Below are 26,966 nucleotides of genomic sequence, written 5' to 3'. Positions count from 1 at the left end.
GCTGCGAGCCCGGCTGGGGGCCCAACACGTGGCCGGCGGAGGGTCCGGCCGCCGCTTCGTGCTCTCGCCGGCTCCCCAGCCTGTCAAGCCCCTGGAGGGGGCGGCCCCCAGCCCTTCCCCCTCCCCGCCCTGCCTGGCTCGGGGGGCCGGGCTTGCTCCGGCGGCGCGGCAGGGCAATGGCCCGGGCGTGCGTCCGTCAGACAGCCGGCCCGGAGCGGCGGGGGCGGGGGCCAGGCTGCAGCGGCTCGGAGCAGCGGCGGCAGCAGCGGCCGGGAGGAGGGAGCCCGCCCGCCTGCCCAAGCCAGGTAGGGGAGCGGTGCGGGCAGGGCACTGGGCGGGCGCTGCAGGGGCAGGCGCGCGCTGCCCGGGCAGCCACGAGGAGCAGCCGCGGGGGGGCGGTGACATCTGCCTGCCTGGGGGAGCGCCCGCCGCGCGTGGGGCTCGCCTCCCCCCCCCCTACCCCGGGGGACGCAGGAGCTAAGCCCGGGCGCCGCTCGCGTCCCGCAGGCAGCGGATTAGCACCTCGTGAAAGTCAAGAGTCCAGAAACGCGGCACAGAAACAGCCGCCTCGGTCCCCACCTCGCTTGGGGTCCGGGCGGCTGCGGCGTGAATGACTCAACTGAAGGGAGCCAGCCTGCGGCAGCCCTGCCATGCTTGCCCCTGCCCCTGGGGAAAACCCCGCCACCCAGGACCGGGTTCCACAGCTCCGCTCCCTCCCAGCCACAGAGCCTCGGAAAGTGACTTTGCATCCCTCTAGTTAGGTGTCTGCATGGGGAGAAAGTGTTGGTCCCCCCCCCCCCACACACACACACTTTGCAATAATACAGGTCTTCTTTGACCAAACACCAGGAAACAGCTCTAAGAGATGATGTTCGTTAACCCTTTAGGGGAGCCCGTTTTTGCAGTAGCCTCTTTGGCTAGAATGTATATCTGATGTTGGGCCACAAATGTATTAAAGCGGGTCTTTAACTGTTGTTTCCATTGCTCCAAGAATTAAAGAGGGTCCATGCCATTTGACACCCCTTGTGCTGTTTTATGTAGGAGATAAGCAAGGACCCTTCCAGCAGAGGGACGCAAATATGCACTATGAGGTTACAGAGTTTCAGAAACCTAGTACCAGTGCAGCCTTCTTTGAAGCGACTGATAAATGCCAAGTAGTGCCTATGAAGGAACTGCCACAAGTGACTTGTTCCAAGACTGGTAAAGCTTTTTTGAATTCTCAGATGTCCTTTAAAATAACTGTCAACAACAGCAGTGACAAAGAACTGCAGCAAAGTCCCCATGAAATGTCAGTACCACTGTTAGATCTCATCCCCAAAAGACCAAGCATATTTGAGAGGCTTCCACTTCTTCAGAGAACGCAGGAATTCCGATGTCCTAAAAGCTCCAAAGAGTATTTCCAGCACCAGAAATATCAGAGCATGAAGGGTAAGTTATAAAATGCATGAAATGAACAAACAAAAACGTGACAAATTTATCTATATCAACCTTTTTCTTTTTGGTCTTCAGGATATTTTCTGAAATGTTTATATAATGCTGCACATTTTTTTTTCTTTCTACCTTCTAAATGCAAGATAATGTAAACCAGACTGTTTCTGCAGATGGACTGCATAGAGTTCTTGATACGTTTCAAGAAAATCTTGAGACCAGCATCCTCTTTAATTTCCTCAAGCAGCCTCTTCTCAGTTTTGGAAAACACACTGGGGATGGTCATTTAAGCTGGTCGGCTCACTAGGATGAACTGAACTAGCTCTTATTATTTCGTAATGTTCTTGTGGCTGAAAGTAAATGCCTAGTTTTATGAAATTGTTTTGTTAAATTGTAGTTGTTTGGATTTGTATGTTAGACATTGAGAAACTGTGATTAACATTGTAAGGAGTTACTCCCAAACCCAGGATTCCTGCTTTCTGAGAGTCATTGTAGAAAACTTTTTTTTTAAGTTTAGAAATTCATCTTTTCATCTATCATTCTTAAGGAAGTTAATAACTAATGGCATTAGATTTGGTTGCAAGTTGGTTATTTAAACTTGTTCACCTTTTTATACTTGAATATGTAAACTTATCAATGTTCAATTTTAAAATATTATACTCTTTACATAATCACTAGAGATACACATCTGGGTTCTGAAGAGATAAAAGCATCTTATCCATGTCACAATGCCACATACCCAGATAGATACACACCAGTTATCAGAGAAAGGTAGCCTTTTTTATAATGTTCACAGGTTGATTTCTCTTTCTATAAAAACCTAGGGAAATGTTAGCTGGTGTGAGTTGCTTCCCATTAAGAATTACATCTTTTTTTTCTTTTCTATTGAAAAGTAGACTTCACCCATGGACTAAAAATGCTCTTTTATGAGCTTTTACTGAAGGTAATGTGGCCACTATATTGTTATATTATTGTTCAGAAGTGTCACTAACTCCAGTGAGCTTTAGTCGAGTGTAGGATATATTTATTCATCTCAGTCCAATGCAGACTGGAGCAATAGATTATAAATAATCTTTATGTTCTCTAGTGGTTCAGCATCCCCCTTCTGATTAAAGATCTGATCAAGTCCAGCAAGAGTGAAATTTGGGTCTATACAGACACAGCCCAAATATGAGTTTTGCAGCTTGGTTTGGGGGTGGGAGGTGGAGATGCACTGAGTTTTAGCACACCTATGATGTAGTTCCTACTACAGGTGTGTGCCTTGCCAGGTCCCCTGCCAGGCCTGATTTGTGTCCATTTATTACACCTTTGCGGGTTCCCCAGCTTGCTAAAAGTCTGTCCGTTTGTCCTACAGCAAGCTGCTGTTGAGCTTACCTCTGAGGAGCTCTCAGTCCCCATGTGGTTCCTTACACTGCATTCCCCCATTTTGGAAAAGCAAAAGTTCAACTATTTATTGGCTTCCTTGCAGCAGAAAGAAGTGGGTCTGGGGAGAGGGATACAAATTCATCTTAACCTATCACACTATCTTCTTTTTCCTCTACAGTCACCACTGGAGTTTATTCAGGTTTGCAGAGCATCCAGTTTCTCTATTTAGGTCCCAAGCATACAGATACTGTAGCATACAAGTAACCTTAACTACTCACATAAGCCAAATTATCCATGTACAGAATTGGCATTGAGCTCTTTGCCAGGCCCACCTGGTGCATAGTATCGGCATGTTGGATTTTTCCAGTCTGAATGGTTCAGCTATGCTGTTGGTTAAGACTTTTTAGCACAGAGCAGACGATGGGGATAGGGGAAATGAAATGTTGTTGGGATAGATTCTCACTGCTCCAGTGAGTCATAGTAGAGAGTCCATTTCTTCCAACAAATTACAGTGTGCATTTGATGGAGATGAATGAAAGAAAGCAAACTTCAGCAGCAGATTATAAATACACTTCACATTCTCTAGAGCGGTAGCATTCCTCTTCTGATTAAAGACGCACAGCTTGTGAAGTGACAGCAACTGCACACACAGTTGTGCCTTTTTCAGTCTCCCTTGCTGAGAGCCTTGCTCTCTTCCAATAATAACATTGACGTTTCTAAAACACCCATCTGACCCTCCATCAGCAGGGAGATTGGGGTGCTGCTTTACCAACTATTGCCTGCTAATAAGACGAGACATCTTATAAAGTTAGATAATAGAGTAATCAAATCACATACTGCATTGCAATTAAAAAGGCCAAATGGTGGCAATGTGTATGTATCCTGACTTTACCAATAGGCCTGCAAATAGGTTAAAGGTGAGAGGAAAAGACAGGTGGGTGTGGATGCAATGTAAGAAACAACCAAGAAATCGGGATGAGGGGAGAAAAAACATTAGGGCTATGTCTACACTGCAGGCTTTTTGCACAAGAACAAGTGTTCTTGCACAAAAACTTGCTGGGTGTCTATACTGCATGCGCATTCTTGCGCAAGTAAATTTACAGTACAGCGTCAGAAAACAGGGCTTCTTCTGGAAGAGTTATTCCTCTCCCCACGAGAAATAAGCCCTCTTGTGCAAGAGCTCTTCCGCAAGAAGGCAGTGTAGACAGGCAACATTATTTTCTTGAGCAAGAAACCCCTATGGCTAAAATGACTATCAGAGCTTTCTTGTGCAAGAGAGTGTCCACGCTGCCATGGACGCTCTTGCGCAAAAGCACATGGCAGTGTGGACGTGCTCTTGTGGAAGACCTTTTGCACAAAACAGTTCTTGCGCAAGAAGCCTGCAGTGTAGATGTAGCTAGATGTATTCTGCAAAGGTTTTCATCTGGTGACAGCTTGATTTCAGACTATCACGCAGCGGGTCTTCTGCACTTCGGTATTGGAATAACTCCCTCTTCCGTCTGGGCTAGATTACAGGCTACGCCTCCTGGTTTAGGTTTATCCCTTTTTGAAGAGTGGGAGCAGAGAAGAAGGACCCTCTTCATGTGAGAGTAAACTATTTTTATAGTGATCTGTAAGCATTTTTGCCAAATGTGGCTTTAATTTTTTTGTTTAAACAATTAAAAAAAGATACTGCCCCACTAATAAAAAGCACTGTGTTGAGGCAATTGCAATGGGAAGGAGCAGCCTGCTGTAGCATTGTGCCCTGTCACGCTGTTGCGTGGTGTTAGGTCTTGATCGTGCAAACACTTCCATGCCTGAACAACTAGTCCAATTGAATTCAAAGCGACTGGTCGTGTGAGTAAAGTTACTCAGGTGTGTAAGTGTTTGCAGCCTGGAACTGTCTATATTTCAGCAAAAATGCAGACCTTTTAAAGAGAGAGCTTCAAATTCTGTTCCTTTTTGGCAATGATTTTTATTTTAAATGTGATATTTTATCCAGCCTCTCTTTCAGTGTGATTGGCTGTGTTAAATGCTGAGCCCTCCTTGTTTTACCTCCGATCTCCGTGTACTGCAAGCTGTAGTATTGCACCCAAACAATGTTACCTTAGAGGCACTTGTGGTCCACTGGGCATAGAATAACTGTAATAAAAGGTATGACTTACTTTACAATATTTTCCCGGGGTTATGTGGTTTTGCTATATTTAATTTATTTTAATCTTATAATATGTGATTTGTAGGGTAGTGAGATGCCAGATAACCAATTACACAAAAAATACTTGAAGTTCAGATAGAAGTAGAAAAAATTGCAATAAACTACCGACATCAAAATCGGTCCCGTATATCTTTAAAAAACAATTAAAGCAGTTTTGATCATTACAATGGAACCCTAATTTTTGCAGATTCATGTGATATGTTGGATTCATGAATCACCTGTATTAATTCATGAAACCGAACTTCTCCTGTCTTTTGATCAGCGGGAGAAAATACTCCCAACTGCACAAAGCTTTTCAGTAGCCACTTCAGACAGTTACTTAAATTAAGAGACAATAAAGAAGTTTAGCCTGAAGCATTTGGTCACTTCCTTGATGAAAGTCATAATTATATGATTGTTTAAATAGAGCCACAGATTAGCATAATGCTGCATAGTAGCAAAGTTGCTCTTAAAAAAGAAAGCAAGGGGCCAGGTCTTGCAATACCTTACTCATATAAGTAATCTTATGACCACAGTGGGGCTATCTTTCCCAGGTAAGTAAAGATTTACAGGACTAGGACACAAGGCATAATGTGGTGCGATATAGCCCAGTTATTGTAAAATATATTAGATATACTGATTGCTGTTATTGGGCCTGATCCTGTCATTCTCCCTCATTTGAATGATCATTATTTACCCAGTTAGTTCCATTGAAGAGAATGAGGTTACTTGCATGACTGAGAATTATTCATCTGAATTTGGTGGGCTGTAGTTTTGTTCCCATTTTATATGACAACCTCCATATTTACTCAATTTCGTATATAATACACAGTGGTGTACTTTATCGCCTCATTCTGATTCCCATACAAACCTAGCCCAATTCACATTTTGGGAGCTCTGTGGTTTGAAATAATCTCTCTTACAATTAAATCTTATAGATTTTCTTTTTATTTTATTTTTTTGGCTTGGTTTTTTTTTTAATGTGAATATTGCATAATATAATTCCTAATTTTTTATTTTTTACTTTTTTTAACTGCATTTGAGATCACATTTGCTTTAGGTTATTTTAGGTAAATCTTATTTTTCCTCAAATTAGCTAAACCTGCTATACATTCTCAAAAGAGAAAATAAGTTTTTAGTTACTTGCTGCTGAAGGAATTTCCTCTGTGGTTTGTGTTTGTGAGATTGGAAGTCACAGAATCAAATGTGTCCCTTTTGCAGATTTCTAAATGCTGTTGCACCATTTAAACAAAAAAAAAAGTGGATCTAATTACATCTAGTATTAAGAATTGCCTTTTTATCTAGGGATGTTTAATGAAACACAATATTTGGCAAATAAAAAACAAACGTATTTACTTACCAGTATGTTACGTAAAGGCATACGGCAACTATACTGCAAAAACATAGAGCTTTGTGGTTTAGAAATAAACTAGCTGTTAGAAAGATGATAGTAATAGATATCATTTATCAATTACATATGATAATGAGATGTAATTATTTTAATCTGAAAAAATGAACCTGATGATTAAAATGATACATTTTATAACCTCATGTGTTCTGCTTTGAAGGAATGGATTTAAATGATTAATAGTTAATTATTTTGGTTTTAACATTTTTATATTGACTCATGAATTAGAAACTGGGTTTACAATGTACTCTGTAAAGTGGAATGAGAGGAAAATTATCCTTCTCTTTTCTCCTGAAAAGAATATTTTATTGTAAACTAAAAGACAGTTAAATTAGGACTTCAATCCTGCAAGTTTGAGTTACTTTGCTCTCGTGAGTCAACGTATTGACCTTATACTCAAACTGTTCTAAATTACTCAATTCTTAAATAGATCTAAATGGCTGTTCAATTTTAAGGGACCAATCCAGCAAACACCTGCACATGTGAGCTTTGTGCTGATGGATTTTTAGTAGATTTAAGAACATGTTATGGAACTGTTGAAAGATTATGTTTGTAAAACTGCTGAACTTGGAAAGAAATGTACATGTAGTTGTCTTCTGCAAGAACACACAAGCCGCCTTTATGTGGATTCAGTCATAAGAGGGTTCTGAATAAACTCTGACAATTATTCCATACACTGTGAGAACACTGGGAACTATTGAAGGTACCTCTCTGACACATTCAAATGGGAAATAAATAAAATGTCAGTACTAAGAATATGGATAATTAACCATTGAAACGATTTACCCTAGGCCTTTGTGGATTCTCTATCACTAATAATTTTTAAATTCAGTTTGGATGTTTTGTAGAAGTTATGATGTAGGAATTATTTGGGCGTTGTTCTACAGCCTTTGTTGTGTAGGAAGTGAGCCTAGATTATTATAAAGGTGTCTTTTGGCCTTGGAAACTCTGAATAGAACTTTCCTTCTACAGAAAGATTCACTTCCTTAGCAATGAGCAAAGATGTGCAGTAGATTGCTGTTATTTCATTGTACAGAGTGAAATCCGGATTATTGCAGTCAATCAAAGGTTTGCTATTGTCTTGGATGGGGTTCCTCCGCTGTCAAGGGGGTTGAACAAGTTACCAGCCTTTGTGTTAAATATGTTTGAAAACTTGGAAGTGAAATTACCAGGGGAATGTGTCTGTGGGCAGATTTAGGATATTGTAGGTTAACTTCTGTGTTTGTTCAGTAGTAGGATTACCAACTAAATGTGAATATACTTTCGTTTTAAAGCTTTTTGAAACACACTTAAGATATTGGCTGGGCAATTGGAGAGGGATTATGGATGCAAACTGCTGCATTTCATATCCAGGTTTCTATTAGTACATGTCAATAAACTAGAAGAGTCACAAAATCCAGCCACTGTTTCACAGTTTATGGTAACTTCTTTTAATATCGGGCTGGTTTGTTTACTTTATTTCTCAGCCTCAAAGCTTCATTTCCCCACACACTGATGCAATTTATAAATAAAATTAAAAAAAAAACTTGTATCAAAAGCAGGGGGTAGTGTTTACTAATTCTTATACAGTGTAATCTTACCCTCAAAATCTGAAAACGAGCAAAGATGTGTTTCTGAATATGACACAGCTGTTACCTTGTATCCCCAAAATCCTGAAGATTGGAATGAAATGGACAAAATGACTGTCTGAAGCACTAAAATGGCAGGAGTAATTTTCAGTGTGGCATGTTAAAATCAAAGACATTTCATCTACATTAAATTCCAGTTCTACCTTTCAGTTTCATCTTTGAAGAATAGTTGCCAAAATTATTTTTCTCCACTGAAGGCATTCGGTATGTGAAGTACCATAGGGTATCTTCTGCGTTCTGTTTGCAGAATCTATGCTTCAGTGGCGACCTGGCATACGTATTTTTTCTTTACTATGGTTAATTTAGGTTTATGAAATGATTATTTATCACTGATGATTATTGGGAAAAATGAGTTGCCAGAGAATCTATAGGAAATGGATCCAAATTGTGCCTTTAACTTTTCAAATTCTGCCTTTTTAGCATTTGGGAATTGCAAGAACTTACTTATTTAGGCTGTCAAAAGTGTATCTGTGTATCTGTTTCACATTTAGCTCAGGGTATTTGCATAAATATAATAATGTGAAGTATATTTGGCCTTTCGTATTACAGTTCCCAAAAATTTCTTTGATTACTTTACACAGTTAACTAATAAAAACACTGTAAACACATTGGCTTTGTTTTATGGGTGAGCTAATGCAAAGCATTTCAAAGAGCATCGAACTCTTATTTTCATGGATTTTTCCAGAAGGATTTGCGGATATAAGAATGCACCAGTCTTTCTGGAATAAGGAGAAAGCAAATGGATTTTTGTGTGTTTTTTTTTTCTTCACATTTAACCAGAGGAAAAAGTGGTCCTAGTCAAATACTGTATATCTGAATTTTTAATACTGATCTCAGTTGTTGTGTTAAACTCTCCAGGGGCTGGAGATTTAGTTTATTTTGGATCATTGCGAAATTGTATGCAATGTGTCTCTGGGGGGCGGGGGGAAAGGTATTTTAATACATAGTAGAAATTTACGAAACAGTAGACGATCTATTTAGCCTGCCCTCCAACATTGTAAATAAACTACACGTGCTTCCTTTAGACAGAAAGTATCCCATGTGTAAATCAAAGGCTAATTTTTTAAAAATTAGGTTTTTTAAAAGATAAGAGCTAAATTATATATGACAACACTCAAGCCAAGGATCTTCACAATATGGCATGGAAGGTCTAAGCTTATTTTAAATATGCGATTCATTCTTTTTGATAATTTGATGTGGTTAGGTAGCTTAAATAGTGAAGTCAACAACCCCTGAGGCAAAGAGAGATAATCACTTAGAATTCTATTGTAAAAATGAAATCTGATAGGCTTAGAAAGTGGAAGCTGTCTAATTCTCAGTGCAGTAAAGGGAAAATGGCAGTAAATGTATTAATTTAATTATGTACTTTTTCTTATTTGAGTGTATAACATTATAACATGCACTTCAGATAAAGAAACAAAGTAGTCTGAAACAAAAGAAAGAAAAATGCTGTTAAATATTTCATGGTTAACACAACCCCAATTCCTTCGTAATAAGTTTAAATATTAATTCTGTGGAATGTCAGATGCCTAAAGCTAGACATTAGTGATCTGCAGTTTCAAATATCTAGAAATGGGTTTATGAAACAGGATATTTAACTGGGAGAGATGACTAGCACATTTCAGAGTTATCAGAACACAGACAACAGGGCATGATGACTTTTTAAAATAAAGTAATAAAATTAAAATTGTTTTAGGTGCACAGGGCTTGAAGAGCTTAGATTTAATTATTAATATGGAACAATAGCAGTGATTTCTTCTGCATTTAATTTCTAGATCTCCTTGTTTTGATTTCTTTCCCTGCCCCTCTCCAAAGCAGCTGGCTTTGATTTAACCCGAATCTCACACTGAGGGCAAATGATCAGTCACTCACTTACAATTACTGTATGTAGAACTCTTTGCTGGAACATCTCTGTAGAGGGACACTACTTGAGAGAGAGCACCAAACGGGACTGGAATAATGTTTGAAGAAGGCCGTGCTCTGGGTTCAAAAGGCGTCAGTTCACCACAAAACAGATCCCTCCACTCACCCTTCTTTGTGCAAATCCTGCTCTTCCCCCCCCCCCCCCATCTGTAATTTAGGGATGTAAAATCCAGTTTAATTGGCTAACGGGTTAAATTTAGTGTTAAACTGGTTAAACCATTAAAGGGGGAGGGGCTGGAGTGGAGCAGCTCACCTGCCACAGGCAGCGGCTGCACCGGCCCAGCTGGAACACACCCAGGCCCACTGTGGAAGGAGCTTCTCTGCAGTGGGCCCCGTGGTACTGTGGTGGGTAGGAAGCGGCTCCAGTTCCCACCAGTTAACTGGAACCTGTCAGCATCACTCATTAAGGGTGATGCTTACTGGTTAACCTTTCACATCCCTAATCTGTATCTGGTGCAGTAGAGTGAAGTGCGGAGAATGTTTTGCATGGGAAAAAAGCAAAATCCCCTTTCTTTTTATTTAAGTTTTTTTGTTTTTGTTTTAAGGATTTCCAGCAAAAGATTTTCATAAATGCTCAGGCCTGGTCTATTATGCAGAGTTAGGTCAACGTAAACTTACATTGACCTATCTCTGTAAGCGTCCATACTAAAATGTAGTTCTTACCAACGTAACTAATCTACTACACTGATTTAATAACTTCACTTCCCCAAGAGGCTTAGGCCCATGTACTTAGGTTATTGCAGTGTCTATGTAGACACTTCATTACTTGGGCTGTTGCTGGCTTTCAGAGGCAGTGCCACAATGCCTCACGCTGACAGTTAAATTGGTGCAAGCACTTCTGTTCATGATGCACGCTGCTGACCCAAGGAGTGGCAGAGTGGACGAGCAAAAGTGATTTAATTATGGTGCTGACTGTACAGTGGTGTAACTTAGTTTGACTTACTTTTGTAGTGTAGACTTTCCCTCAGTGTTGACCTAATTGTTCTGACTGAAATCAAAGGCAATTCTACAACTGACTTTAATTTGAATGGAGGTGAGTCAGAGCTGAGTGTGTGTGAAAATTCCACTCATGTTTTCTTGAGAAACAGAGGGCATAAAATATGGTGTGGTCTTGCTCCGGTGGCAGCAGAAGTAGGCCTGAGGTAAGTCAATCAGCAACTCTGTGTTAAGCATTTTATTTCTTGCTTGGGCCTCACATGGTCCTCTCAGGCCTTTACCTCTGGGGATTGCATGTCGTAGAAAAACCAATCTGCCATGAGTTCAATCTACAATTATTAGGTAGACCTAGTGAACTGAGAGCCAGGGAAGAATCAGTGAAGGGGGAGATGGGACGAGAGCCATGTCAGATCAAGTCAGCGAGGCCAAAGTAGATACCATAGTAGAGGAGGATTAACGAGGCCTGGGTACCAGGTCTGGCTCTGTCATGGAGTTGCTGGGGACCTTGGGCACCCACCTCAGTTTCCCCATCTGTAAAATGGGGTTAATTACATTTTTATCCTTAACCAGAAGGTTTCCAGGAAGGTGAGAGCTCCTGGTCAGATACCCCCTTTGAGCTTCCTGGTACAATCCAGCTAGTTTACCCAGATCACTGCAGGGAGGAAGCTAAGGGATAAAGGACATTCCTCATGTCTAGTTCAGTGGATGGAAAACAGCTGGAGCCGGCCAGTGGAGTATTCTTGTGCAGGGGAATTCTGCCAGTGGTGACTCCACTCTGTCATCCCTTGCCTCAACCATACCGCTCTCCTAAAGTGATAAGGGAGATCCGCCACATCTCAGGTCTGCTGACGTAAGGTCCCAGAAGGACCGTATGCAGGTGGAGTAATTCAGAGCTACTCCTCTGCAGCTCTAACTTGCATTGAAGCTGAACAGTTTAGGGTCAGAGAACTGCTGTTAGTTCCCTGATTACTCCATCACATAGTCTGAGTAAGGTTTTGAATAGAGCTTGAGACTCTGTTTTTCTTGTTTCCTAACTCCCCCCCTCTCCCTCCCCCCGTACTAACCATCTCTTCACAGCAATCAAGGTTGTAAAAGAATCTAGGTAATGTCAAGGTCTTCAGATTTGATTTACATTTAGTCAGCAACTCAGAGGGACTGTGTCCACTTTTCCTGACTGGTGTAAATCTGGAGTACTTCCATTGACTTCAGTGCAGTTACTCCTGCTTTACATCAGAAGTCGGTGAATGATCAAGTCCAGAGGAGCAAATGCTCAAAAGTTCTTTTTGTGAGTGTAGAATGAAATTAGCTTGAACTGAGCAAATAAATTATAGGCTGCAAATCATTTGAGAATGTTGCCTTTTATTGCCCTTCTGCAAACAGTCCATAAGCAGCTCGCAGTTTTGTCTTGATAGCGAGTCACTTGCAAAGATTTGCTGCATAATTTCTTGGCCTATAGAGAAGTCATAGAAAATATTCAAATTCTGAAGTTCAGGTTATATTAGTTGATTTTGATTGAACACATTAGTCACAGGATACTTCCTCTCTTTAGCGCATGCTATCAGGGAGCTCTTACACTGATGTTATTTGTGTGAGATGCCTAGTTCTGAAGTCATTCTTTCTGGATAATTAGTTAAAATGTGCTGTTTACACAAGTATTTTTGCTCATGCCTGTTTTTGCTAGATGAGTTACATAAAGGGGTGCAGATCCGGAAAGCTGCTGCAAAGCTATTCATGAGCAGGGTTATGAAATGCTGTAGAGCAGAGTTTTAATAAGACTGAAGATGCAGACACAACCAGCGTTCCCTGTAAACTGTTTGCTTAGGCGGCTGCTCAGGAAAGAGTCAAAAGCCACCCCACTGATTAGCAGAGTGCTCACGGCTAGGTTTTTGTTTTTAGTAGTGGTGCACATTTGCACGTGCTTCGGTGCACAGAAAAAACTGTATTCAGCACAGACGGAAAAAATCTGGATATGGATGGAAAAGATTAGAGGGAACATTGTCTACAAGTATTGTAATCACAGCACTATGAAGGCTCATTGATGTGTCTCTAAAGATTAAGAGCCTTACCTTGGGAAAGTCAGGCTAAGAAAGTCTTGGGAATGTATTGAAACAGGATTTTGCAGACCTTTGCGTATAAGGAAACGTGACCTATTGTTGCACTGTAACCCAGCATGACTTTCTCAGAAGGCAAGTAATGTGCTTTAGGATCTTTACTTTCTGGAGGTGGGGAATGTTAATTTTTACCACAGAGCTTTGTGGAGGTGTTGCTGGGGGACCCACAAACTAAGAACACAAGTAGTCCAGCCATCACTGGAAGCGATAAAGGTGCTTTTATAGAGCATACGAAGGCTTCACAGTGGGCAGATTGTGCTGAGATGACAGGAAGACAAGCTTCACAGTCTAAATAATATGAGACTCAAAAGAAAACTTGGCATGAAAAATAATTCCCAGTTTATAATCAGCTTGGTTTCAGGGAAAATCTGAATCATGGTGCCAACTATCAGTGCTTAATTTTTGCCAAAGCAGAGGCCCTGGCACCTCTGGGCTTGCTACATCAGTTATGAATGTAAAATAACTGTTTCAGCCCTGGCATCTCATTACAAATTAAGCAATGCCATCTGCCATCAAAGAAAACAACCAGAGTGGTTAGATGAAACCTCCCCCATTTTGGTCAACTACAAGTGCAAAGTTAGTTTGCCAAGTTTAAATCTAGATACTTGAAGGACCCTCATGCGATCTGCCAAAGTGTTTCAGGGTCTGCCACTCAAAATAGAGTAAAAGTTTTGCTATCCTTCATGCTGTGGGCATGGGGGGAAGAGGGGTGTCAATTAATCAAATATTCTGGAGAAGTAAGTGTTCTACTTACCAATGGAATACCAAATCTCAGAGAATTAGACTACAATAAAAAGAATAAAATATAAAGTTATGTACAGGTATTCGCCAATCCAGTAATAGTGCTGCACTGCAGTGGGGTTGGTTTCATGAAGTGCTTAGGTGTACACAGGTAAAGTGTTCTGTACAGTAGGTTATCTTATGATACTATGGAGAGATCAGTGCTGTGCATGGTGCACACCCAGATCACTAAAAATACACTTACCACTAACACTATGCCGAATATAATTTAATTTGAATATAATTTAATCTTTGATTCACAAGGCACTTGAGGCTCTTGCAGTGCCTTAGAGTCATTATCATCAACATCATTCCTATTGTACGTGTAGAACAGGGATCTCAAATTCTGGGCCCGTGGGCCATCCCTTCTGCAGTCTGGCCCAGGAGTACTGGTGACGGGGGGGGGGGGGAGGGGGGCAGGGGTCTGGCTGTTCCTATCCCTCAAGCCCCACTCCTTCTCACCATCATCCTGCCCTCTCCCTGCCCCATGGCACCCTGTTCCTGAGCATGCAGCTTTGGGGATCACTGTGGAGGGGGGAGTCTGGCACCAAGTGGCAGCATTTGGGCCCAGCGGGAGCTGTGGGGAAGCAGAACATGCTCAGTGGGTTTATTTACATTCTTGGGGACTCCTGAGCCAGATTGCGCAATTGCAGAGTCTGAGATCCTGATCTAGAAGGTGTAGGACACTGGGCCGGATTGGTAATGACCCCATGACATACACTAGAAGCTGCTTTTTGGAATAAATCACTGATATCAGCGTGCTTGCTTGTCTTCTGCCTCTCTTTCATAAAAGTAGAGTGCAGAAGGTGCAATTGCATAACCATCTGGGCAGTGTATTAGTCCTCTTTGCTAGACTGAAGATTTGTACTGGAAGATATCAGAAATGCCAGTTAATAGAGCTTTCTGGTTGGTAAAGTGACAGCACATCTTTTACTGTGCTAGGTGGAATAGCCACAGATTCTTCCGATAAGCTACACCTCTGCTGCTGTCAATTTATGCGTCCTATTGCACCTAACACTGTGGAGCACAACAGTGGATTTTCTATGCTGGTGTTGGGTATTTTAGAGTAAATGAGTTAAATTTGCAGTGCCTTCTCTTTCTCCCAGCTGGTTTCCCTGAAAGAAACTCTTTCCCCGTTGCCTTCCTCTCGCCATTCTCTCTCTTCTTTGGCCTGCTACCTCTATTATGAGAGATCCTCAAAACCTTTCCGTATCCCAGTTTCCTACTGTCTGATGCACTTAACAAACATCAGAGGCACTTCTTTCTCCCTCTTAAATGCAGGCTGTGCACAAAGACATTGGAGAACATGAGCATATTTGGATCCTCAGTTATTTGTCAGGAAAACTCCGAGAAGGCCCACAATGGAAAACAGACCGACAAGAGTGACAGGAAAGCAGGAGGGGGAGAGCCAGTGATAAACAACTGGGCATGGGAATTATTGATCTTATGTACAGAACAGTTGGGAGCTATTTTGTGGTGTTCCAGAGACAAGCCATTGTGAACCCAGAAATTGCCTCTGGAGGATAGAAAATGCCAGCCATTGTTCTGAAGAAGACAACAGCCTAGCTGATATTTAATTAGGCCAGGATTGAAATTATTGTTGTTTCTCAGAGCATCTTGTTTTCCAAATATAAAGAACTGGCAGCACAGAAGCTCTCTAGCACTATTGCTCTGTGTGTTTTATTCATGTCTCTGATCTCCTACATGAAACACAGACAGACAGCCCCTGGTGAAGGTAAACCACACACAGATCCTCTGTCTCAGTGAAACAACTGAAGGTTTTGCAGCAGAATCATCTAAATTTAACAAGGCAGCTCTTTGCCAAGGTGTAGAAGAATTGAGAGGATGGTGTGAGCAGCACATAAAAACCACAATAAGAAGAGGGGGAAACTAAAAATAGCTCAAGCAATGTGTGATTTAGAAAAGGAAATGAATGGGTGCAGGCAGTATAGAAAGCAGTGTGTGAGTGGTGAAACCCAGTGTGCTACATCAAGAGAATTAGGCTGATCCAGGGAAGATGGATTGTAGAAGCAACGTGCATCCAGCAAGGTCACCAACACATTCTCTTTTGGAACTTGATGTTGCCCAGAAACAGCCAGCCCTGAGCTGGTCCTACCACAAGGTGCACGCACCCCTTCTGTAGGAGAGCTCCAGCAAACACCGCACCTCAGAATTCCCCATTCTATCCCTCTCAAGGAGAACCAGCACTGCTATCTAAGGCCATTTCTTGCAATTTTTCGTCAGGCTCCCCCGGTACAGGAAACTCTGTCCAGCCACTTCTCTGGGACTACCCAAACTCCAGCACTCTGCAGCACCTCTTTGTTTACTTTCTACAAGTCCTTATAACTTCACACAACTTCTCACAGCTCTTCTCTTGCTGTGGCATGTTGTTCAGGGCTTCCTCCTGCAGTCACTGTGCAAGAGGCTCTTTTCTGAGGTGAGTCACAGCAGTGCTCCTCTCCTGCATGGCTCACAGCTGTCTCCATTACCGTGAGCCATTCCCTATTCAGGCAAAACTTTGGTCAGCAAAGAGTTAAAGGTTGGAAATAGAATCTGTGCAGGTCAACTTTGGGCTCTGGAGATTAGATCTAATCCAGCCGAACTGATACAGCTTTTTAAGAAGATCACAGGTGATGTTTAGTTTGGACATCTACAAATATAGCTCACTCGTGCTAGCGCTCAGGAAGTACACTGCCACCCTATGCCCCTACTAAAAATTTTAATTTCTGAATGGGGTGCTCCCACATGCTCCCTCTCTGCTCCTCTGAGTCTCCCTCCCCTGCACCTTCTTTCCTGCAGGCACCAGTCGCCAAGGACAGTAAGGATATGTCTAGACTACATGGCTCTGTTGCCAGAGCCATGTAGATTAGTTTACTAGACATACCCAAATGAAGCAGCGATTTAAATAATTGCCGCTTCATTTAAATTAAAATGGCTGCCGCGGTGAGCCGATCAGCTGTTTGTCGGCTCAGCGCGCTAGTCTGGACGCTCCGCGGGAGACATCAAAGGCATTTGTCGACTGCCCCGGTAAACCTCATCCCACGAGGCATAACGGGACGGTCGACAAATGCCTTTGATGTCGACCGCAGAGCGTCCAGACTAGGGCGCTGAGCCGACAAACAGCTGATCGGCTCACTGCGGCAGCCATTTTAATTTAAATGAAGCGGCGATTATTTAAATCACTGCTTCATTTGGGTATGTCTAGTAAACTAATCTACATGGCTCTGGCAACACATGACATTCTGGCATTATACAGAATCAATATGGAACATACTGGTGGATTAAAAGCTACTTATGAATAAATATCAAGACTAGGGATATAAAATCCCATTTAATTGGCTAACCAGTTAAACGCATTGTATAACTGGTTAACTGATTAAAGGAGGGTGATGGGGGGGGTCGCTCAAGACTGGCTGTATTAGGGTCCCACCCTGCTGCTGGGTTGGAACGCCCCCTGCCATAGGTGGGGGCTACTCCAGCCAGACAAGAACAGCCCCTGCCTGCGGCCCGTCGTTGCAAGCAGTGGTTTCATTGGCCAGGATGCTGGAGCAGCCTCTGCCTGGGAGATGCTCCAATCCTACTGGTTAACTGGTTAAACCTTCACATCCCTAATCAAAACCGAGGTGTTAATGGGGAGTTCAGTGGTATTTCTTGTGGGATTCTGCAGGGATCAGTTCTTGGCATGATGCCATTCAGTATTTATCAATGACCTGGAAGAAAAGAGAAAATCATTGCTGATAATGTTTGCATGTGACCCCACAATTTCTGCATCACTTGATTATCTGGGAGCAGCCACATCATGTGTACGGTCCTTGATCGAGGATGGAGAAACTAGGCTGTACTTGTTGGGTGGGAGACTGTGTTCTGGAAAGCAGCAACTCTGAAAAGGACTCAAGGACCAGTGTAGACCATGAGTTTCCAGTGTGATGCTGTGGAGGAAAGGAGTTCCATGATCTTTGGATGTATTAATGGGAATAAGGAAATGACGTTACCTCTGTTTGCAGCTTTTGAGAGAACTCTGCTGGAGTAGTATGTCTAGCTCTGCTGTTTACATTTTAAAAGGATTTTAAAAGTTGGAGAAAGTTTTGGGAAGAGCTGGAAGAATGATTTGGGATCTAGGAAATCTGTCTTATGATGAGTGATTCAAGGAGCTACTTGGTAAAGAATGTTAAGAGGCAGTTTAAACTCTGTCTGGAAGTGTGTATGCCAGAAGACTGTATGTGCTGCTTGAGGGCTCTTACATGTAACTGGATGGAAAATGCAGCCGACAAAATCCAAACTGGAAATGAGACCGATTTTTGACTGTAAAGGAACTAACCACTGGCTGAGAATTTACCAAAGGATGTGGTAATTTCTCCATCATGTACAGACTTGAAATACAAATTTGATGTCTTTCTGAAAGATGTGATCTATTTCAGTGCAGGAATCCCTAAGCAACATGCTGTGTTACATAGGAGGCCAGGTTTGATGGTCATAATCTCCCCTTCTGGATAAACTAGGGTGCAGGTATTGCAGGATTTGACCAATAAAGAGTACGTCTACACAGCAGCGTTATGTCAGAATAACGTCAGTAATCCCAGAATAATGTCAGTTATTCTGGAGTAATGTATTGCACGTCTACACAGCAAGCCTGTTGTTTTGAAATCAGTTCAAAGTAATGGGCTTCTTATTCCGACTCCTGTAAAGCTAATTGTATGAGGAGTAAGGGAAGTTGGAGGAAGAGTGCTCAATTTCGAAATAAGTGCTATGTAGACATGCCCAAATTTGAAATAAGCAATTTCAACTTGAACTACGCCAATTGTGAAGCTTAAGTTGTGTAGCTTATTTCGTGTTTAGCTCTGCTGTGTAGACGTTCCCTAAGATGCCCCAGCGCATGTTTGTAGACTTGGCTTGACATGAGTTATTGGGGTGGGTGGATGAGGCCTTATTGTTTGAGAGGCAGGATTAGGGAGGTAGAAACAGAATGTCTGTACTAACCAAAATAAAGGAAGAACACCTAGGGTATGTTTAGACTACATGGCTCCATCGACGGAGCCATGTAGATGAATTTATTAGACATAGGAAAATGAAGAGGCGATTTAAATAATTGCTGCTTCATTTAAAACAAAATGGCCGCCGCGCTGTGCCACCAAACAGCTGGGCAGTCTGGACATGCTGCGGTCGACAAGGGAAGCCTTTGTTGACGGCTCCGGTAAACCTCATTTCACGAGGCATGGAAAAGAATTCTCTGTAGTATCTTCCTAGTGGGTCTTGCCCATATATTCAGAGTCTAACTGATCACCAGATTTGGGGCCAGGAAGGAGCTACCCCCACCCCTCCAGCATGGGCGGCAGGTTTGTATAATTTTTGGTGGTGCCCCGTTAGCCACCCCCACCCCCAGCCCCCGTTAGCCACGCCTTTGGAGGTAACATGCTCGGGGCAAGACGGACACATGACCAGAAGTAAAAGGTGTCATGTCACCCCTCTAGAAGGGCTTTTCCCACCATCCTCCTACCAACAGGGATTAGTTTGGCCCTCACCAAACCTCCCTCGTGCAACTATCCTGCAGTTGCATTAACCCAATGTGTGTGACATTAACTCGGGGGCAGAGAGGCTGGGGGAAGTGTTCCCTCCAAAACTATGTCTACACTCATGGCTTCTTGCGCAAGTACAGCCGTTCTTGCTCAAGAACCCACAGAGCATCCACACTGCCTGCCTGCTCTTGTGCAAGGAAATTTACAGTACGGCATGGTAAGAGAGGGCATCTTGCACAAGAGCCATGCTCTTTTCTAACAGGCGTAAGCTCTCTTGCGCAAGTTGGCAGTGTGGATGCTCCGCAGGGATTTCTTGCGCAAGAAACCCCTATGGCTAAAATGGCCATCGGCGCTTTCTTGCGCAAGAGAGCATCCACACGACCATGGTAGCTCTTGTGCAAAAGCACAGCTTGCACATGGCACTGTGGATGTGTTCTTGCACAAGAAGCCGCCAGTGTAGGCATAGCTGAACAGTTTCCTCCTGTGAGCAGAATGGATTTTGTGTTGTGCACCAGTACTGACTTCATGTGGCTTGTTTGGATGTGCCACTGTGGCACCCAAGTTATTAATAAATATTTTTAAACCTTTACGTTTTCTCTCTGCTACAATGTCTCCTCCCCTTGTTCCATCAGCTCCCCTGGTGCCTGCTGCCCCCCAACTTCTCACCCTCCTCTGCTGTCCTGATTCCTGCCCTTCTCACAGCCCTCAGCCCTCCAGCGACCTGCCCCCTCCACTAGCCCTTCTCTCCCCCTTGTGCCCACTCCTCCAGTAGCCCCACTCTGATCATGTGAGCTACCCTTCCTCATCCCCTCTCCTAACACCTCCCTCTACAAACCTGCCCTGCCTCTCTCCTCTGGTGCTGGTACCTCCCCTGCAGGTGTCTGCCCTTCTGCTTCACCCCCAGAATCCCCTGGCACCTGCACCTTCCCTTACCCCGTCACCCTCCTGGTGCCTCCCCCTTCCCTCCATGCCCCTGCCCCCTTTGCCCTCTTTTTCCCTGATGCCTCACCACCATCTGCCCCCGTTCCACTCATGCCCCTCTGTACTGTCACACTTAACTTGCTCCATCCCTGCCTTCTTCATGCCCACCCCTTCTTTCAAGCCTTCTCCCAGCACTGCCCCCTCCAGCCTCCAATGCCCTTACCCTATCCCCTCCCCACTGACACCTCCCCTCCTGCCCTTTTCCTCATTGTCTGCACTTGGCCCCCTGGCATTTGTCTCTCCTCCACCCTGTCCCCTTGGTGCCTTCCCCTTTCGTCCCCCTCTCCCCTCTCCCCTCTCCCTCTGTACACGCCCCTTCCTCTCCCAGCCCTTCCCCTAGTTTTCTCCCTTGCTTTCCCCCTCCGCACAAGCCCCTTCCTCTCCCATCCTTTCCCCTTTCTTCCCCCTCTCCCTCCACACAAGCTCCTTCCTCTCCCTGCCCTTCCCTTAGTTTTCTCCCTTCTCCTCCCCTACCTTCTGCCTTCCACTTTGCAGGGCCGGAGTCTGCGCTCTGCCCCAGAAGTCCCCGAACTCCAAACCTGCAATGCACCGCCGAGCAGTTTTAAAGTTGTGGGCCGTCACGTCACGCCCAGCGTCTCCCCACTCACCTGTTTGAGCATGCCATTTGAGCACGCTGTGCATGGCAGCAGCAGCCGGCAAGAGGGAGCTGAGTGAAAGTTGCGCACAGCAGGGATGGTCCGGGGTTGGGGCCGGGGTGGGAGGATGCACGGGGGGCCCGGGCCCGCTCCAAGCAGGGCTGGAGAGACCCAGCTCCAGCTCCAAATATTGCTGGAGCAGGGCCCCCGGCTCTGGATATTGCTGGGGCATGGGCACCACGAGCCTTTATAACTCACCGCCCATGCCTTCCAGGTCAGATTGCCAGAGACCATACAGGATTTTTGCCCTTTTATGCACACAGGGTATAGGTCAGCTGCAGGTTTAAACTAGTGTAAATTGTGAATTCTCCGTAATTTGAAATCTTTAATTAATGATTTGAGGACATCAATCACTGAGCCAAAGGTTAGGGGTATATTACAGAAATGGGTGAGGTTCTGTGGCCTGCAACATGCAGGAGGTCAGGCTAGATGATCAGAAGGGCCCTTTCTGACTTTTAAAGTCCCTTGATCTGAGTCTGTGGAGTTGAACTGATTTCATGGGTTCCAGACTGCTAGATAAAGTGTTCTCCCAGAACTGAATGAATTGTGTGAAATAATCTCATGGCTAGGTTTGCCAGATATTTTCACAAAAAATTGGTTGAGGGGAAAAAAAAATGGGGGAACCAAACTTGTTGGGAGGGAGGGGAAGGAAGGTCACTGCGCCTTTAAATCTCCCTGCTCCCCCCAGATGCGGCAGGGAAAGAATGTCCCTGCCAGTCTTCCGTCCAGAAAAAACCCAAAATAGTGGACCTTTTATATGTCCGATATTTTCTGTGGGGTGTGTGTGGTTTTTTGTTTGTTTGTTTTTTTTGTTTTTTTTGCTGGACAGAGGCCACAAATACTGGACTGTCTGGACAAAAAACGGACACCTGGCAACCCTACTCATGACTGCTCTCATTTTGCAAGCATTCCCATAAAGAGGGATCATCTCATGGATCCTTCCCCACTGCCTTTTCTGGCCCATCTCACTTCTGAAAGTCAAAGGGGCTTTGCTCACGTGGATCTGGTTCGAGATCCAGGGCTTAATTTTAAACCTGAGGTGACGAGTGAGGGTGGCAAAGTGTAGGACAAAGATGGGCTCAGGAAGAGTGGGGTTTCAGCACAAGATGGCACAGCTGCTCAGTGTAGGAATGTGTGTGTCTTGATTGTTAGACTGATTGAAAATTAATTACTATTTTGGTGCATAAATGTTTCTCTCAATTACTTTGTAACCTTTCCTCCAAGGCATCTTCCTTTAGGGGTGACTGAATCTTCATGCCGTTTTTTGTGGGGCTTCTCTTCTGCAAACGCTGCCAGGAATTCCTTCTGGTGCCATATTGTGTGCAATAGTTTTGCAATGTGATCCACTATCTAGCTGGAGACTGAAGGGGAGCAATTAAAACCTGATGCTGGTCTTGAGCATGGATGTACTGTAGAAAAGCCACACTTTTACCCTCTCGTTGCTCCCTCTTACCAGAATATTGATACTTTTTGCCTTAAAGTCTTCCCTTTTTTTGCTTTCAAAAATTCCTTTACCTTCTTCCCAGCCGAGAAATGATGATGTACTAACACAGTTAGTTATTACAGCAAATGTGACCCTCTCTCTGGTATGATGTTTTCTTTCTGTGGGGAGACTGAAATACTAACTCACAAATAATATCTTTAGAAGTCTTATTAGTCACACATTTTTAAGACATTCCAAAATCATACCATACTCCTTTCTGAACTTGTCTGTTGCCACCAATGATTCAAAGTTTGAAAACTCTCCTTTAGGTTTGATTTACATTTTGGTCCTCGGCACTTGTTATTCCTGGCACATGCAAATTCAGTTTCATTAAAGAAAAATCTGTTTTACAGCCATGGGCTCAGATCTGCTGTGCTTCTAATAATTGATGGCTGGTTTCCTTATTTCCTGCATTGTAGAAAAATAAGGACCTTGTTAGGCCCAAACAGGCCTGTATAAAGTCACAGTGTGAAAAAGTGGATTGAGAGTGTGCAGGCAGACTTACAACATCAAGCTACAGTCAATTGAGGCCGCTGAGGAAACTGACCAACGCAAATTCAACTCAAATTTGGGTGAGCTCTTTAGCTCCCTGGTCTTAGATTTATATGAGTGACACCTTTTCTTCCTGCTGGTGCCTTGGCCAGGCATAGATCAATTTCTGTCTTTGCTATGCTGAGCATTCTGCCGTGTGGCTGTTGAACCCTTCATTTGGTGTTATGCTACCGACGCGTATATTTACTATGTTTGCTTTTTTGCTTCAACAGGTCAAATGTGTGCTTTGCAATAAAGTACCTGCCATTAGAAGTGCCATAGATTGAGAGTGAACACTTCAAGAATTTCTATAAGTGGACAAATTAATATCAATCTGAACTGTCATCATGGGGCTTTTTAGGTGGTATTAAGTGATTTATATTTTTGTGCCAGACAAATGACTGTCCTCTGATGCCAGCGAAGTGGGATTTTGGAATGGGCAGCTTGGTTGCAGACTGGAATGTGCCTTTCATGTCAGGTTCTGTGTTTGTATTTTTATAAGTTGCCAGTGAAATGTGATAATATCCACATTAATTGAAAACCGTCCATCGTTTGGTGCTGAGCAGTTAAAGTCAATGAGAACTACAGCACCTCTGAAAGTCAGGCCTTTGTATTCTCTTAGGGTACGTCAGCAACATTATTTCGAAATAACTTAGTCCGCAGCTACACAGCAGGAGGACGGTCAAGCTGGAGGACTTCTTATTCTGAGGCTATGTTTAAATTACATTCCTCTTCTGAAAGAGGAATGTAAATCAGCCCAATCAGTAATGCAAATTAAGTGTAGATTTACAAATCCGCACTTCATTTGCATAATCAAATTGATTAACCGGTTAAATGCAATGTTTAACCGGTTAACCTATTAAAGGGAGGTGTTAAGGCACCTGGGCTCAGACGGGTGAGAGCGCTTTTTGCGAAAAAGGATTTTTCGAAAAAGACACTGCAGTCTAGACGGGGTTCTTTTGAAAAACAAAAAACAAAAACAAAAAACCAACCCTTTTTCAAAAGAACCTGTACACCTCATTTTTTCAGGAGTATGAGTTCTTTCGAAAAAGGTTTTTGTTTTTTTTCTGAAAGAAGCCCACGTAGACTGCACTTTCTTTTTCGAAAAACCCTTTTTTCAAAAAAGCGCATTCATGCGATTATGCAAATGAAGCACGAGATTTGTAAATCCACACTGCATTTGCATTTTCGATCGGGCTTGTTTACATTCCTCTTTCAGAAGAGGAATGTAGTTTAGATGTGCCTTGACTCCTGCAACCCCCATTGTATGAGGAGTAAGGGAAGTCAGAGGAAAAGTGCTCTATTTTGAAATAAGTGCTGTGTAGATGCTCCCTCAGTGTCCTCTGGCATCTCATGGTAGAGAGTTCAGGCTTGTCGTGATCCTCCTTTTGTGGTGCTGTTTACGGGTTCTGGTTAACTGGTGGGGGCTGGAGCAGCTCTTTTCATGCTGGGGTTGGGCGCATCGCAGGCAGGGACTGCTCTGGACAGTCGGAGCCACCCCTGTCTGAGCCCAGGTGCCTTGCCACCTCCCTTTAATAGGTTAACCGGTTAAACATTGCATTTAACCGGTTAATCAATTAAATGTGATTTTTACATCCCTAGAGGGGTGTGAGATCTGGGAGGGTGTTTGGATGCGGGGTCTGGGCTGAGGCAGGGGTGTGTGTGGGAGTGAGGGTGAGGGGTGCAGGCTCTAGCAGTGAGGTGCTTATCTCAGGTGGCTCCCAAAGGCGACTAGCACCCCACTGGCAGCGGCTCCTAGGTGAGGGGTGTTGATGAGAGTTTCAGAATCAGTGCTTGGGGTGGGAGCAGCGCACAGACACACCCTCCCATGAGCCACAGGGTTGATGCTGGCTGCTTCCGGGCCCAGCACAGAGTGACGGCGGCCAGGGAGTCTGCCTTAGCTCTGCTGCACTGCTGGCTCCCAAAATGTCCCGGATTGGCTACAGTAGCTTCTAGGAAATAGGGTGTGATTCCAAGAGACTTCTGGTGAAGGTGGGAGGGTTGGCAACTCCGTGAGGTGTTGACCCCAAAATCCTGCACAATAAATAGCAAAGCATGCAGCTTATCTATGTGGGAAGGAGAAGGAACTGTTGGAATTCAGACCTGTGCTGGCAGTCTCCATATGCCAACCTCATGCTCAGACCCACTAACCTTTTCAATGGTGGTGCTGTACAGTAATTCCTCATTTAACACTATAGATGTGTTTCTGAAAATGCTCGTGCTAAGCGAAAACGTGCTATGTGGGGTCAATTTTCCCATTAAAAATAATGGAAAAGGTGGTGATGGCAAAGTCAATTTTTTTTTGGTGCTCGGTCATCAAAGTCAGCATTAGATATCTAGCAACACAAGTTGCCATGGTTTGTTAAAACACAAAGATAAACACGTGAGTGAGAGGAGGAGCGCTGTGACCATGTGTATTCATCCGCTCATGCGTATTGCCACTGTTTTTACCAACTTATACTGCCACATGAAGTAGTCCACCACTTGATCATTTTTGTGTTATTTCAGGGACAGTCGTGTTGTTTGAAAAATGTTCCCTGGAAAAAAAATCGTGCTATTGCAAAAACGTGTTAAGCGGGAACATGTTATACGAGTAATTACTGTATAGTAAAATGCGGAGACCTCTTTCATAATATTGGGACTTGTTAGCAGTCACAGCAGTGGCAATTCCAGCCAGTGCACAAGTCAAAGTGGTTAATTCCCTCTTCCCTACCCCTTTAATAACCAAACATAACTGCTTTGCTGGGTTATTAGGGGATTTTATAGCAAAGTTCCATGGTGGAGAAAACTGGTTTTCATTGTGCAGTTCCTGATATCAGTTTCAACCTAGGAGCAGTGATGTTATTTAACAGGTGCCTTAAAGGCATAGTGCTTATTTAATCACCATCTACATATCAACATTATGTAAATTGGAATTGCTTAGGTACGCAATTAATTGTGAACATTTTAAACATTTTTTGAAGGCATAAGACAATACCTAAAGTTCCCATTTTAAGACTATCCAGGTCAAAGGACACACATGTTTTTATTTTCTTATTTGAGGTATAATGTATTCAAGGCAGATTTATGGCACAACCTTTGTTTATTGACTTGTACTTTCCCACATGAAACTAATGGAACATGACAGATAATATTTATGAGGCATGTGTTTCTGATTAAATCATGTTGGACATTAAAACCTGATAAAAGAGCAAATTTTAAAGGGCAGATTAATAGAAAGGGAGTCAGTACTGATTGGGAAGTTTGCACAGAACAAGACACAGTGGTCTTAGACTGAATATTTATAAGCAAAATATGCGGTTATAAAATGTGAGACACTGACTAGAAAAGGGTTAAGAAGATTAGTGTTTCCTGTGTGGAAAGTTTGATTTTTGTTTTGTCTCACTTTCCTTTCAAACGGCCATGACATGCTATGAGTTTTCAAGCAGAGTTCCTCAATGGGAAATTCTGCTAAAAACTGGTGTCCTGATACGTTCCTATAGTTGAACGATAATCTATTGCTCTGAATGTGTTCTGTGTCATTCAAGATACTTAACTACCTAGTCTGTACAAGCAATATTTTTAAGCAGCAAAGGACAGTCAAGGAAACATTCTAAATTCAGCTTACCTTGTGACTTGACATATTCTCACCTCACTGCAGAGGGCTTTGGGCAGGATTTCCATTAGCATTAATGAGAATCACCCTGTGTCATGTGCACCAGGATTTGTGGTATCCCCTGTAGCATTTCCTGCCCAGGTCAGTTAAAAGATTTTGGAAATATAAGAAGTGGAAGCTGCGTTGAATTGGTTTTAGTATTATTGAATATTAAACTTAAAGGGAAAGTAGATATCTACATTCTGCTTTCAAGTTATGCTGGTGTAAATCTGGAATAATTTGATTTTAGTCAAATTGGTGTAACTGAGAACAGAATTTGGCCTGGGGCTGCACTGCAGCATTTATGCTGCTGACCTTTAGGCCCTGGTGGCTGAACCTGCAGGAATCCGGATCCTTCAGAACTCTGCATCTTAAGTAACCTGGATGCGTGACTGCATAGACATAGGGAGATGACT

At 43.3% G+C, this 26,966-nt stretch overlaps 1 protein-coding gene across 9 annotated transcripts in view; it reads left to right on the top strand.

The window, feature by feature from the left end:
- Window positions 1-26,966, top strand: part of GLIS1 (GLIS family zinc finger 1) — a 285,705-nt gene that overhangs the window by 487 nt on the left and 258,252 nt on the right. For 2 of the 9 annotated variants that reach the window (XM_075936004.1, XM_075936011.1), the window contains exons 1-2: window positions 26-305; window positions 1,224-1,428. In XM_075936004.1, the coding sequence (XP_075792119.1) occupies window positions 177-305; window positions 1,224-1,428 (334 nt within the window). In that variant the 5' untranslated portion in view covers window positions 26-176. Of the gene's footprint in view, window position 1; window positions 306-1,041; window positions 1,429-4,596; window positions 4,927-26,966 lie in introns of those variants that run through there. The other 7 variants (XM_075936008.1, XM_075936005.1, XM_075936009.1 and 4 more) reach the window with 7 other exon arrangements.

The sequence above is a fragment of the Pelodiscus sinensis genome, chromosome 9 (genome assembly GCF_049634645.1).
Source record: "Pelodiscus sinensis isolate JC-2024 chromosome 9, ASM4963464v1, whole genome shotgun sequence".
NCBI classification, from domain to species: domain Eukaryota; kingdom Metazoa; phylum Chordata; order Testudines; family Trionychidae; genus Pelodiscus; species Pelodiscus sinensis.
This window is presented reverse-complemented; position numbering and strand designations above follow the sequence as displayed.